Source organism: Palaemon carinicauda, chromosome 23, assembly GCF_036898095.1.
Source record: "Palaemon carinicauda isolate YSFRI2023 chromosome 23, ASM3689809v2, whole genome shotgun sequence".
In the NCBI taxonomy this organism is placed as follows: domain Eukaryota; kingdom Metazoa; phylum Arthropoda; class Malacostraca; order Decapoda; family Palaemonidae; genus Palaemon; species Palaemon carinicauda.
Window position 1 is genome coordinate 89864916 of NC_090747.1, and position 14444 is coordinate 89879359.

General features: G+C 47.3%; 1 protein-coding gene across 3 annotated transcripts in view; it reads left to right on the plus strand.

Moving 5' to 3' along the window:
- LOC137617218 (transmembrane protein 177) overlaps nucleotides 1-14444 on the plus strand; it is a 193386-nt gene that overhangs the window by 161443 nt on the left and 17499 nt on the right. For 2 of the 3 annotated variants that reach the window (XM_068347154.1, XM_068347153.1), the window contains exon 5: nucleotides 12222-13703. In XM_068347154.1, coding sequence (XP_068203255.1) covers nucleotides 12222-12335 — 114 coding nt within the window. In that variant the 3' untranslated portion in view covers nucleotides 12336-13703. Of the gene's footprint in view, nucleotides 1-12221; nucleotides 13704-14444 lie in introns of those variants that run through there. The other variant, XR_011039589.1, reaches the window with a different exon arrangement.

Sequence of the window (14444 nt, forward strand, 5' to 3'; positions counted from 1 at the left end):
TTTGTTAACGAAAAATTACTTTAATTGTACAAATGATCACTCTTAAGCGCTCACTTGTTCCGGTACTACAAACAAACCTTCCGCTTATTACTTAGGAATATTATTTCGGCGATAGCTAAAACCAGCCGTTGAGCTTTAGCGAGGTGTAATTACCCTCTGTTAGTTGGTGGAGGGGGTAGCAGGAATAGACCCGCCACCCTGCTCACATCAGCTCTAGTAAAGAACCGTCACCTTTTATTTCGGCGCTGTGGAGTACATACATGTCTTACTCCTCTGCTAAAACCTAGAAATAAAGTTGTTCCGACATTAAACAAACCTTACGCTATTTAATAGGGAGGATGTTGTTGTGAGCAGGGTCCCACCTGCTAAGAGTGTAGGGAGTGGTCTGTCTCCCAGTGGGAGAAATTTTGTCTCCGGCAAAAGAAGAAGTCTAAGAGAGATTCTTTGCCTTTTGGGTCTTCCTCAAGGGTGAAGAAACTTCGGATGTCTTCTACCTCCCCTGATCTCTTCCCAAAGCTCCTGCTCACTCAGTCTCTTCTGGGGGCCATCGAGTAGGAGCGTAGACCAGCTAACTCCAGGGCAACCTTGGGGCTCCGGAGACGACGTTGCTTCCCCTAGAGAAGCAACTTTGCCCCCCACCCTCCAGCAAGCCTTTCTTCCTTTCAGATGTTCTGCAGGCTGGGCCATCATCCTTCCAAGGAGGTTCTCTTGTAACTTCTTCAGCAGGGTACCTGGAGGGGCCCTTCTCCTGGTTCTTTGAAGTTGAAGTCCTGTCTCCCTTTGACCCTCTGGTTGTGTGGGAAGCTCACCTGTCACCTTCTCCGGTTCCAGTCAGTCTTGTTCGCCGTCGTGATCAGCGCGCCCGTTCAACCTCTCACCGACGATGAGACCTCCTGCCATCCTCGGATCTCTTTGTCCTCCTGGGACTGTAGTCCTCTACGTTCGCCCTCTTTCAGGCAGTGCTCCAGTTCTAGAGATCGACGATCTTCTCGTCGTTCTCCTGGTTGTGATCGTTGGTGTTCTCGGGATCATCACTCGTCGGCGCATATTTGACACTCTGCTAACCGTCGTTCTCCTGCTGCTGATGATCGTCACTCTCCGGCTGTACGTTCACCATTTTGCTGTTCTTCCCGCTATCACGTGAGTCCTCGGGATCGTCGTTCTCCTTCAGCTCGTTGTTTGTCAGCGCGTTACCTTCCAACGCGCCGTTTGCTATCTCGTCCTAGATGATCTCTCACCAGACAATACTCTCCTGCTCAGCAATCTCTGGCGCACCTCTCGTCATCCCTCCGTTCACCTAGAGGCTGTACGCCATCTCAACGATTACCCACGCGAAGCTCTTCTGCCCATCGCTCGCCAGCACGTCCTACACCTGCTCATCGATCACCAGCACATCGCCTCTCTCCAGCTCATCGATCACCAACACTTGCTCTCCAGCTCATCGAGCTACTTCTCATTGGTCTCCTAGGCGACATTCTCCAGATCGTCGCCAGCCAACGTGTTGCTCACCAACGCGCCGCTCGCCGATGGACCGCTCACCGACGTATTTCCTACCAACACATTGCTCACCAATGCATCGCTCGCCATCCTGTCGATCGCCAATGTGTTGCTCCTCTATGCGTCAATGCTCACCTTCTTACCGTTCATCTGTTTGTCGATCACCTGCTCGTAGATCTCCAGTGTGTGACCTCTGTTCTCGTGTTCATCAAAGGTCCCCATGGCCTGCCCTGCCTTCTCCACCATGTTTTTTTTTCTCCCGAGTGGGAAATTGATATCTCCTTGCGCTCTTCACGCGCATCCGTGAATATCTCACGCGCTCTTGTGTGATCCTAAAGAGGCTCCAGCTTCAATGGATAAACCTGTAGTACCAACAACAACCAGTCGCTCCAATCCCTCTCTGGAAGGCTACCCGGAGCCTCCTGATAAGTATGCTGGCGTGTCTATCTCCCCGGATCGCCCAAGAAGGGTCACTAAGGAGGACCTCTGTTCCCCTTCCATCTCCACCTCCTTTTCAGGTTCTTAGGCAACGCCCTGCGAGGAAGTGTGCTCCACCTCCACCACGGACCTGTCGTCTGTAGAAGAGCAGCCGTCATGGTTTGACAACCTCATCAAAGCCGTCAAGCAAGTGAGGATAGGCATGTCCTAGCTGGCGCAACAACCACTCAGGCAGAGGTCAGTAATGGCCTCTACTCCTAGGATCCCATTAGAGAAGTTGATATCCTTTTCTTCTTCCGCATTCCCGACTGATGCCAGGAGGAGATCTGCTTCCACCAGGGCCCCAGATCCACCTGTGATCTTCTCTCTCATCGGAAGAGCTCAGAGAGTCGCAAGGGGTACTCTGGGGATCAGACAGGATCTCAACCACCTGGAGCTAACACCTGTCATGGTGACAAAGCAGAAGAGTAGGATGCCGAAACTTAATCCGCCTCATGCGGATTTGCTTCATCCTCGTTCGAGCAGGGATGTATGCTTTCCTCATGAGATCTACCTTGTGCCCTACTGTAGGCCTTCGCCTATCGAGGTAGTACCGCCCGAGATACAATCCATCTCCAGACCACTTTTGGGAGAAGAGAAACCTCCTGCAAGAGAGGTTCAGACCTCTGCGGAACGGCAGGCACCCACCAGACTTTCCTTGCTGGAGGAGTATTTGCCATCCCGCAGAGATTCTAAGGATGCTAAGATGGTTCCTAAGAACTCTAGAGCACAGGTGGCTCTCATGCAAGCGAGCCAGAAGATCTTCTGTGGCAGGAGCTTCTAGAGATGTTCCTTCCGTTGACGAACCTGACCTACCCCAGGCTCATATGGGTGAGAGCTTAGAGGTGGATGAAGACTTGGACTCTGATGAAGACTGTCTTCCTTGGGCGGTGAGTCCAAAATTCCACTCCGAAGCAGAGTATAGGGAGTGGAAATTCACCTTCTGGAAAGTTCTAGCCTGCATGTGGGCTATCAGTTGGTTGTCTGACTCTGAGGCAGTCACTCAGGAAGGCAAGGACATGGTTTTAGACCATTTGTATGGTACCCAAAAACCTAAGACCAGAGCAGCGCTGCCCTGGTCTAAGGGTTTGACAGCAGCCAGGAAGAAGGCGTTTTCCCACATCGCCGGCTCCTCAAGCTCACTTTGAGCAGGCTTGTCCTCTTAAAACTACTTCTGTCTCCCTTCGTCCAACTAAGGAGGTATTGTGAGTTCACAGACGATCCCCTTCCGGCACTACTGTTAGATTTTTTGGTAGAGGCTCTCTCAAGAGGGATCCCAATAGAGAGGTTTTCTGGGCTCTCAACATCGTTTTCGGCATATGAGATCCTCAACCTGGAGAAAGTGGTAAAGTATACCATGTAGGCTGCTTTGTGGCTTAATCTATGGTTGGGATCGGTGGGCCACCTTGCACGTATTGAGTATTAGTCCAAGGAAACTACGAAGAGGTGCATGGAAACCTTCCTCTTGTCTGGCACTCGCACCTTAGAATTTCATTTCCACCAGGTTGTTAACCTGTGGGCAAATGCGATTCTGAAGAGATGAGAGGATGTGATGGACAGGTTTCACAGACAAGTTCCTAAGGCCGAGTTAACTAGACTCAGGAACTCCGTCTTGATGGTACAGCCCTCTTCAAACTTGAAGAGGTCGATAGGGGGCTGAACGTTGGAGGAAGTCCACCAAGAACTCCCTTCTTCACTGGGCCTTGATGTCCAGGCCCTATGGGAAGGCTCCACCACCACCTAAGAAAGAGCTGGAGTCCACCAAACCCTTGACTAGTAGGACGTCAGGGTCCTCAAAGAAGGTATCAAGGCAGCCGCTTTCTGCCTAAGATCCAAAGGACTCCAAACCCTCTGAAGGACAGAAAGGTGGTAAGGGAAGGGGCAGAGGCCGCTCGCGCTAGTGTAGGCAATCCTCTCACCTGCCCACTGGTGGGGGATGCCTACATTGCCGCTGGTAGAGGTGGCTACAGCACGGGCAGATCCCTGCACAATCTCCTTGTTTTGTGTAGGGTATCGCGTCCCGTTCATACAATCTCTCCCTCCACTGACTCGGGATCCAGTTCCATTGGGCTCCTACGCTAAGGGATCCGCAAAGGAGCTGGCCCTTTAGGCAGAAGTCCAGATCGTGTTGGAGAAGGGTGCTTTCCAAGAGGTCCTCGACGGTTCCCCAGGCTTCTTCAGTTGACTCTTTCTTGTGAAAAGGGCACCTGGAGGCTGGAGACCAGTCATTGATCTCTGCCCCGAGCAGTTTTGTCCTACAAACTCCGTTCAGGATGGAGTTGGCAGACACGGTCATTCAAGTAGTAAAGGCCCTGGATTTCATGTGCACACTGGATTTCAAAGATGTATACTTCCTGATCCCAATCCATCGATCTTCAAGGAAATATCATCGGATCATACACAGGAATAGGCAATACCACTTCAAAGTGCTGTGCTTCAGTCTTTTAACCGCACCTCAGGTCTTCACGAGAGTGTTGGTGCTATTGTTATCTTAAGATATCTTGACGATTGGCTGATTCTAACAGACTCTGTGGCGACCCTTCTTCAACACCGAGGCAGGCTACTGAGTTTTTTCAAGATCTGGGGGTCATGATAAATCTTGAGAGGTCATCACTACTCCCCTCTCAAAAACTGGTATACCTAGGTATGATAATAGACACCAGACTTCAGAAAGTTTTTCCGTCAGACGACAGAGTACACAGGCTGAGGGAGGTTGCAAGCCCCTTCCTCAGACAAGAAAAACTTTCAGCCCAACATTGGTTATGTATCCTAGGTCACCTAGCATCCCTGGTTTGTTTAGTGCCCAATGGCCGCTTCAAGATCTGATCCAGGTGGGGTCAACACACCGGCTCTCCATATACGTTAGTCCCTATGGGACAGGAGCAAATGACGGATCTTCAGTGGTGGGTAACAGAAAAGAATCTCCCTAGAGGGACAGACCTTCTCGTCCCTCTCCCGGAATTGATGCTCTATACAGACTCATCAAAAGAAGGGTAGGGGCCCACTTGCTGCACCGTACGGCTTCCGAGCTATGGTCCGAGTCCGAAGGGTAATAACACATACATCTCGTAAGAGATGAGAGCAGTCTTTTGAGCTCTCCAACAGTTCTAACAGTTCCTGATGGGTCACTCTGAGGTGCTAATGATCGGCAGCAAAACAGTAGTGGCCTACATAAACAAACAAGGCAGTACCTTTTTGCAACCCCTATGCCATCTAGCAGTAGAGATGTTAAGGTGGATGGAAGAACATTCGGTCTCCCTATCGGCTCGCTTTATACCATGCAAGAGGAATGTGCTAGCCGACAATCTGAGCAGAGCAACTTGGATGGTGGGCTCCAAATGGTTTTTGAATCATCTGATAGCCAACAAAGTCCTGACTTTGTGGGGTTCCCCGACTGTGGACCTGTTCACAACGTTAAGACAGTTTTTGTTCCTACACTTGATACAAACCCTCATTCTTTACTATAGGAGATACTCTAGCGTGAGCTAGAAAATACAGCAGAAAACCTTAACAAGGTCGTTAACGACCGGGCCGGTAGTTATCCACCTGTTATTGGTGGGGGACTGCCGGTCGGCAGCTACTGAATACCTTCAATCGCCCCCGAAATCATGTGGCACATTTATGTCACCACCGGAGGTGGATCCTCATTCCCTATGACCTACGTGCAGAGGTCATAGGTGTTCTGAAGGCTCCCCCTGCCAAGTATGTAGAGAATGGTCATCCTCTCAGTGGGAAAAGTTCGAGAAGAGGAAGAAGAAGAGATCCAAAAGGGATTCGTTACCTCCAGGTTCGCCGTTGAAAGGTAAAGAGTCTCGGGCCTCTTCTTCGGCCTCTCGATCTCTCCCTTCAGACTCTTCCTTGCCTCCATCCTCTGGGGGGAAGTCAAGGAAGAGCAGCACCATTGACTTAACCCCCATTCCCCTTAGTCAGGCAGATCACGTTGCCCCCCCCCTCTCACTGGGACAATTTTTTTCTGCCACCAGGAATGACTCTATTACCGCTTCCATTCCAGATCATGTACGAGCAGTTAGGCCTGCCCTTGGACTTCCTGGTTCTCCTTCGGAGGAAGTGTGGAACCAGTTCCTTGCGGGCACAGTTTTACCTCAGGTCCCTTCTATTTTGAAACCCTCGGGAGTTCCGGACCTCACCTACCTCCCGTCAACTCAGTCGGCGCCTGCAGAAGTTTCAGTAGAAATAGTAACTTCAGCTCCGGCAGCGCCTACTTCGCACCTCGCTTGCGCTTCTACAAGACTACAACGTTGCAAGCACAAACATTGCAGTACCTCCCCCTCCTCCTCCTCATCATCATCATCATCATCATCATCATCATCATCATCATTGTCCTCGCCCTCTTCGGAGGCTAGGAGGGAGAGAGAGAAGAGGAAAAGGAGAGCTTGCTCTCCTTCACCCAGACGTTCTCGTCGGAGACACAGGCGACATAGGAAGAGACATCATCGTTCTCGATCTTCCTCGCCTTCTATCTCTTCACGAAATGTCTCGCCGAGAGACTATAAGCGCTCTCGTCACAAACATAAGAAGAGCGCTTCCTCGCGTCATCGTTCTGCCTCGCTATCGACTTCCTCTCGCGAGGGATCATCTAGGTGCTTCAAGAAAAAGAGCGCTATGATACGTTCTTGCTCTTCGTCACAAGAGAGTTCTCCAAAGCGTAATAAGTGCTCCCGTTGAAGAAGCTCTTCCCACGATTTTTCATCTAATTGCGCCCGGAGCGCGGACAAGGGAAAAGCGCACTCTGAGTGCGATCCCTCTCCTTCACATTTTAGTTTGAGGATCTCAGATCACTCTAGGAAAGGGAGAAAGAGCACTTCTCCTCACCGTCACTACGTATCATCAGAGAGAGCGCGCTCCCGTCCTTCAACCTCCTGGTCGCGCAAGTCTCCGGGCATGTCCACGCGGGGTCAATCACCTCGCCCTCGTGTTTCAGACAGGACAGCTCCGGTTCCCTTGCTCCCTAATGAGTTACGAGCCTCACGAGAACTCCGAAAGAAGACGCAGGGGTTCAACCCGTCTTCTCCTCGGTTGAGAGCAGAGGGAAAAGGCCAGATCGCCAATCAATGCAACCTATTCTACCTCATTCTTCAGACCCTTCAAAAAGAGGAATCTCTACGAATCTTACTAAGACAGTACCGATAATTCAGTCACCTATGCCTAGAGCATCGACTTCCATGCAAGGTCAGGCGCTCGCGGCGCCATTATTCAGCGCTCAGCCTTCCCTTGGAACAACGGCAATGGAGTCTCCTACTTCGCCGTTACCTCCAGACACTCTGACTTCTTTCGCCCTTCCTCGCGAGGAATTAGCGCAACCAGAAGATTCCTCGGAAGAGCAACCATCAAAGGACTTAGAGTCCTCCTATCTGAGGGCTCTAAGAACTATGTGTAATATCTCAGGCCTCGGCGATCTACATCTGTTGCCTCGACATACCGACGCTCCAGCTTTAGACAGACTATGTCGTCCTCCACGAAACCCTAAGACTAGAATCGAACTTCCCTGGTCTATTCACACTGCAGGCCGTCTGAGGAAGGTCTCGCAGGCGGTCTCGGGGGAAACGGGTTCCCTGAAGTCGCAAGGATCCCATAAACTTCTACAATTCCCGTTTTCGAGGCAAAAGCGCTTTTACAAGGTCCGAGATGCCAACCCTTCTCTTCTGACCCTGGACCGCCTCACAGCGAGGCTCACACCTGGCTGCTCTTCAGTGAGACACTCTTCTCTCCCAGTCTCCTTCACTGCCACAGAAGCCTCGGCAATGGAAGCGGCTTCAATGTCCCTTCTGGAGGCATTATCCTGGTTGGACACATGGTCAGGTACAGTCGGCTACCTAGCGAGTCACGAAGACCTATCAAACCAAAACTCCATGCAGTCCCTACAGGAAGTCCAGCTGCTGGGGCCAAGACAATGGACTTCCTAACTGCTACAAGTGCAACCATGTGGGGGAATTGGGTCCTCAAAATGAGGGAATCAGTAGTTTCCAGACTTCATAGGAGCATCGGTAACGCCGAGAAATCAGATTTGAGAAACTCGGACCTTCTGCAACCTCTCCGCTTTTTTAAACAAGCAGTTTCCTCTGCCTTAGATACTTGGAGGAAAGAGTCGCAGGACACCGCAATGCAAAAGGCTGCCTCCCTTCGCACAATGCAACAGCAGCCAACTCCACAACCTAAAACCACAACCGCAACTCCACTCCCAGCCAAGAGCCTCAGCCGCCCCTCTTTTATAGCCAAACCTATGGGCAGAGGAAAGTCGGCTCCTTCCAAGGCTAAAGGCAGAGGGAGGAACCCTAGACAGAAATAGGGTCACGGCTCCCCCTTCACAGTGTGTAGGGGGGGGTGCCTGCAGGAGAGTTGGAGGAGGTGGAAGGCTGTGGTGGCCATGCAATGGACCATCAAGGTGCTTCGTTGGGGGTACCGCATCCCCTTCATAGGCTCTCCTCCTCCTCTAATTTCTCCCCCGATCTCGTCCTTCTAGGTCTCTCGGGATCCCTGGAAACAGCAAGCCCTAGCTCGGGAGATCCAGAGCATGCTTCGAAAAGGCGCCATACAAGAAGTCTCCAACACCTCCCCGCGGTTTTTCAGTCGCCTCTTTCTGGTAGAGAAAGCCTCGGGAGGTTGGAGACCAGTAATCGATCTCTCTTCCTTGAATCAGTTTGTGAAGCAAACTCCATTCAAAATGGAGACAGCAGCCTCCGTGATCCAAGCGGTGCGTCCAGGAGACTTTATGGCATCTGTGGACTTAAAAGACGCATATTTCCAAGTGCCGATCCATCGCGCATCTCGGAAATTCCTGCGCTTTCTAGTTCAGGGTCGAATCTTCGAGTTCAAAGTCCTATGCTTCGGCCTCTCGACCGCCCCACAGGTCTTTACAAGGGTTTTCGAACTCGTTTCCTCGTGGGCACACAAGCCCGGGATACGACTGCTAAGGTACCTAGACGATTGGCTACTCCTGGCCTTGTCCAGGGAACTAGCTCTGGATCACCTGAGGAGACTTCTAGACCTTTGCAAGGACCTGGGGATCCTTGTAAATGCAGAGAAGTCTTGTTTGATTCCAACCCAAGTCTTAAACTATCTGGGTATGTCCATCAACACCCAGGTAGGGAGGGTGTTCCCTTCGGAAGGCAGACTTCAGAGACTGGAACAATCCATCGCCCAGCTCTTGTCTCCACTGCCTCCTACAGCCAAGTCGTGGCAAAGAATTCTGGGCCATCTTTCCTCCCTGGAAAAACTAGTTCGATGCAGAAGATCAAGAATGAGAAGTCTCCAGTGGCATCTGAGGACCCATTGGTCTCAAAAGATCCATTCCCCATTCTTGTCAGTGGAGGTTCCAGGTCTGGTGATACAAGATCTTCAGTGGTGGTCATCCAGAGAGAATACCCAAACGGGCATTTCCCTCTAAAGCCCCAGTCCGAAGTTTAAACTCTTTTCGGACGCATCGCTACGGGGCTGTGGTTCCTACCTAGGCCCAAAATTAGCATCAGGAGTTTGGTCTCCGATAGAACAAACTCTCCATATAAATCACCTGGAATTATTAGCAGCTTGGAAAGGCCTAAAATACTCTGTAAAAGATCTACAAGGACGAGAGGTGGTGCTGATAAGCAATAACTCCACAGCTGTCTCTTACATCAGCAAACAAGGGGGTACTCTGGCAAGAGACCTCTGTCTGCTAGCGGTCCAGATTTGCCAGTGGACGGAAGGTCACAACATTTCTCTCACAGCCAGGTTTATTCCGGGTCGGAGAAACATCGTGGCGGATCAACTGAGCAGGCATCACCAAGTGTTGAGTGGCGAATGGTCTTTGGATCCTCGAGTAGCAAAGACTAATAGCTTTGCGGGGTTTCCCCACAATAGACATGTTCACCACTTCTCTGAATGCGAAACTTCCCCACTACGGGTCCCCAGTTCTAGACCATCAGGCAGCGATCCAGGACGCCCTTCAACAGTCTTGGGACAACCTGGACGCATACGCCTTTCCACCCTTTTGCCTGCTCAGAAGGGTGATCAACAAACTCAGGACCTCCCGGAACTGCAAGCTAACCCTAATAGCTCTGGCATGGCCAAGCAGAGAATGGTGCGCAGACCTTCTTTCCCTGCTGGTTCAGGTTCCAAGGTTTCTTCCTCCAGAACCCCTTCTGCTGACGCAGCCTCACAGTGGTGTCCCCCACGGGAGAATCCCCTTCCTGAAGCTTCACGCCTGGAGGCTGTCCCGTCACTCTCTGTAGACCGAGAGGGGTTGACCTTTCCACCTCAGAAGATATCACCTTGTTGATTCGAGGTTTTGAGAGATCTTGCCCTCCAGTTGAGATTAGACCACTCCCTTGGGACGTGTCCCTGGTCTTACGTTCCTTGAAGGGTCCACCCTATGAGCCCTTAAATAGGATCTCTGACTAGTTCCTAGCCCTTAAATAGGATCTCTGACTAGTTCCTAGCCCTTAAGACCGTCTTCCTAGTAGCTCTGGCCTCGGCAAAAAGGGTCGGTGAACTACATGGTCTGTCCTACGAAGTCACCCATTCTAGAGGATGGGGGGAAGTTTCGCACAACTTCGTGCCAGGCTTTGTGGCCAAAACTCAGAATCCTTCATCGGCCGATGAGAGGTTTAGAGAATTTCAATTTTCTAGCCTCAGTAAGGTAACACAGGATACAGACCAATTGCTACTGTGCCCAGTCAGGGCGCTAAGGAAATACCTGAAGCGCACCAGACCTTTCAGACCACGCCTCCGTCATCTCTTCCTCAGTACCAACAAGGTAAAGAAGAGAATCTCTTGCAATACCATCTCTTTCTGGCTCAAGAAAGTTATTGCGAGAGCCATTCACGGAGACCCAGAGGCAGCTCAATCCAAAGCCTATCTGCCTCACTGGCATTTAAGAAAAAATTTTCAGTCTCCCAAGTCTTAAGAGCTGGAGTCTGGAAACGCCAATCTACATTCACCACTCACTATTTAACCGATGTGACACATAGGTCTCTAAATACCTTTTCTATAGGGTCTATTGTGGCAGGTCAACAGGTGCTGTAGCTACCTTACGCCCTTTTAGGGGACAGTAGCTATTGGTCGAGGATTCTGTGTTACACTAGGTTTTTAGAAGGACATTCATCTATCTTCTGCTCTTCCTTCTCCCTCCCGACTGGGTATCCTAGTCTGTAGCCAGTTTCAGCTGGACTCGCCAATGGAAATAAGGTATGAAACTCATCTGACTCCTCTCACAGGGTATAAATTATACTCGTAGTCACGAGGGTTCCCCTTTCAAGGTTGGGGAGTCCTAAGTATGAAAGGGTCCGAGTTGAATGTTCCTGACCCTCTTCATCCTGAAACATTTGTTTCCACGAAACTACAAACTTTCAGTTGTGCTAAGATTATGGGGATCTACAAAGAAAAGTTTAACGGGAGATTATTTCGTCAAAAGAGTCTAGTCTGATGACTATCTTCCCTAGGAATAGGGAACTCTTTGACCACCCTGACCTCAAGACTAAGTCTCCTATAGTAAAGAATGAGGGTTTGTATCAAGTGTAAGAACAAATGACAAACTTATAACAGAATTTGTGTTTTTCTTAACATACAAACCCGAATTCTTTACACAAATCTTCCCTCCGTCACCGCCCCCTAAAATAGTCCTAGCTAGAATCCGATTGAGGGTATTCATTAGCTGCCGACCGGCAGTCCCCCACCACTAACAGGTGGATAACTACTGGCCCGGTCGTTAACGACCTTGTTAAGGTTTTCTGCCGTATTTTCCAGCTCGCGCTAGAATATCTCCTATAGTAAAGAAATCGGGTTTGTATGTTAGGAAAAATACAAACTCTGTTATAAGTTTGTCATTTGTCATTGGTGGTTGCTAGACAGAAAAGGATAAAAGTCTTGGACTGGGGTTATGTCCTCAGACTGTTGTGATTCTAGGACTTTTGAGATTCCTAGACATTTTTTTCCCTATTAGTCCGAAAAACTGAGGTTCGAATGTTGTTATTAAGCAATATCAGTCTTAAATGACTTTCATAACAAAGAAAGAACTTGTAAAACTGTTTTATATTGATAAAAATAATTTGTAACGATAAATCTAATCTAATAAGGTTATTGTTCTAAGTCAGTTTGATTTTATACTGTAAGTATTGTGAGAATTTGCACTTTTTGAAAAATTTTCATCCCTTCTCTTACAAGACCTCTTCTTTGTAGTTGTTAACATAAATTTCAGTCACATTTTATTCTGTCCGAGTATGGAAAATTATAATGTTCACCCTTCTTTTTAGGTGCTATTTCGAACAAAGCACATACCATACAATGTACATCGGGAGTACATGAAGGGCAGAGTTGAAGAATATGCAAAAGCTGAAAAGATGTCTGTGAAGCAGGATGAAGAGTAAGAAGCTAAGAAGGAAGCTGCAAGTATATCATAAACAGCTAGATACCAAACTTGAAAGAATTTTGGCTTAAATATTCTCATTGAAGTTATTCACAAAGACTTCTTGAAGTGCTGGTATTCCCTTAAAGGTTTGTATGCTTTTTTGAGTAAAATCAGTAATTCATAGACATGGAATCTAAATTTTAAAAGAAATTTACAAAATTGATTTAATTTTTCAAAAATTTAATGATATGAATTTTGTTTGTTCCCACATGTTTACAAACCATTGTCCTTTAAGTAGGAGCATGTCTTCAGCATAAGCTGGAACAGCCATTGAATCTTCGAATCACTTTTGTCTTTGGCTCTTCAAACTATTGAATCTTCACTTACTTTGCTTGTGATAAGTGTTTGTTTTATTGTGTGTATTGTGAGGGCTTTTGCTGCAGAGCAGAAGCACATAAAGTACAGTATATGGTATATTAGGGTACCTTGTGAAGGGCTGGATTGTACGCAGTTCCCTTCCTGAAGAGATTTTGTTACCGATCTGGGAGACCATGAACTTTTTTTGGAGTATTACTTGGTTTTCTTAGAATTTCCCTTCTTCAGGAGGGAATATCCCATAGTGGCCCGAGTGTTCGTTTTTTCCTTGGTGCCTAACAGTGATCTTCATTGTCTGCCAGACATGCCCCTGGAATTGAACCTTCTTCTCTGGTCTGACACTTTCAACATTATCTCTGGTAGGTTGTTGGAGTCACCTTCCTTGTTCCTGTATGTGACCAGGAAGGATGACATGTCCATGGAAGAATAGAACCTTTCAGTCTGGTCTTAGGAGAGTGCCTCCCACATAAGTAAAATAATTTGTAATTTTCCTAACTACTACAGTATATACAACCCTGAATCCTTTATGTTACAATTCATGCCTCAAGCTCAAAAGTGACATGTAATAGTAGGGCCCACTATCTACTGCACCTACCTCATTCAGAGGCTGTTCCAGCTTGTGCTGAAGATATACTCTCATTTAAAGGATTCAGTTTTGTATAGACAGGAAAAATATGGATTACTTTTTAAATTTGTGATATTTTACTGATTCATGTGCTATAATGATTTTAGATGATGTGAAATACAGTACTTATAAGTAATTTTATGTAAAGTATATTTTCTATAGTTTCATTCAAACCATGTGGCATGAACATACTTTCAAGTCTAGAGAACTGTATTGGGAAAGATACTTTTAAGCCACATTTTATAAGGCAAGCTGTAGTTTCTAATGTACAGTGTTGTACAGTATTTTAATTGTGTAAATACTTCCATTTTACTATATACATAAATATTGTTCGGTATTCAGATGTTTTAATATATCTTACCACAGAAATATTGTTCAGTGTCATTACTTGCTGTATTACTTTATCCTTTCTTGTTTTAGATATGTGGATTACAGTAATTCCTTGCCATATCACCTATTGCGCCCTCAGTACATCTGAGATTTTTCTGGTTAATGTATGTAAATTTATATCGTGGACTCTTCGCGATATTGCATGTATCTGCAGCCAACAGGCATTTAAATTTTTATAGATTTTAATTATTTCTGTACTTTAATAAGCATTATCTCACCTAAAAGGTCCTTAAGAGCATGGAGAGTGAAGAAAACCTTGAATATATAAAAATAATAAAACAAGTGTATGCATATAATAGAAATAATGAAAGAAGTACATGTTGAGACTCCCTTATCCAGAATTCCTTGTACTAGAAGTGTTTCAGATGTCAGAATATCCCAATATGACATGTTCACAAATAATTTAGTTCAACCAGAATTGTATTTATTATCATTATACAGTAGTAAAAAAATTTATGGATGCTGTAATAGTCTTCAATTTTTTTTAACTTGATAACTACATAACTATTTTTCTTTTGGTAATTTCAAAACACCATACATTATTATCATTTTGTTATGTGGTAAGAGGATTTAGACTTAATTTGTGTCATTTGTAAACAGTAGGAAACCTTCTAACAGCAGCTAGTAGCTTTTAGAAATTACTTCTTCCAACGACATTAATCCCACTTCATAGAAGTGTTGTCTGCTGGCGTCAACATTCTCCATTTGTTTCTATTCCTTGCCTTGTCTTTCTTCAGT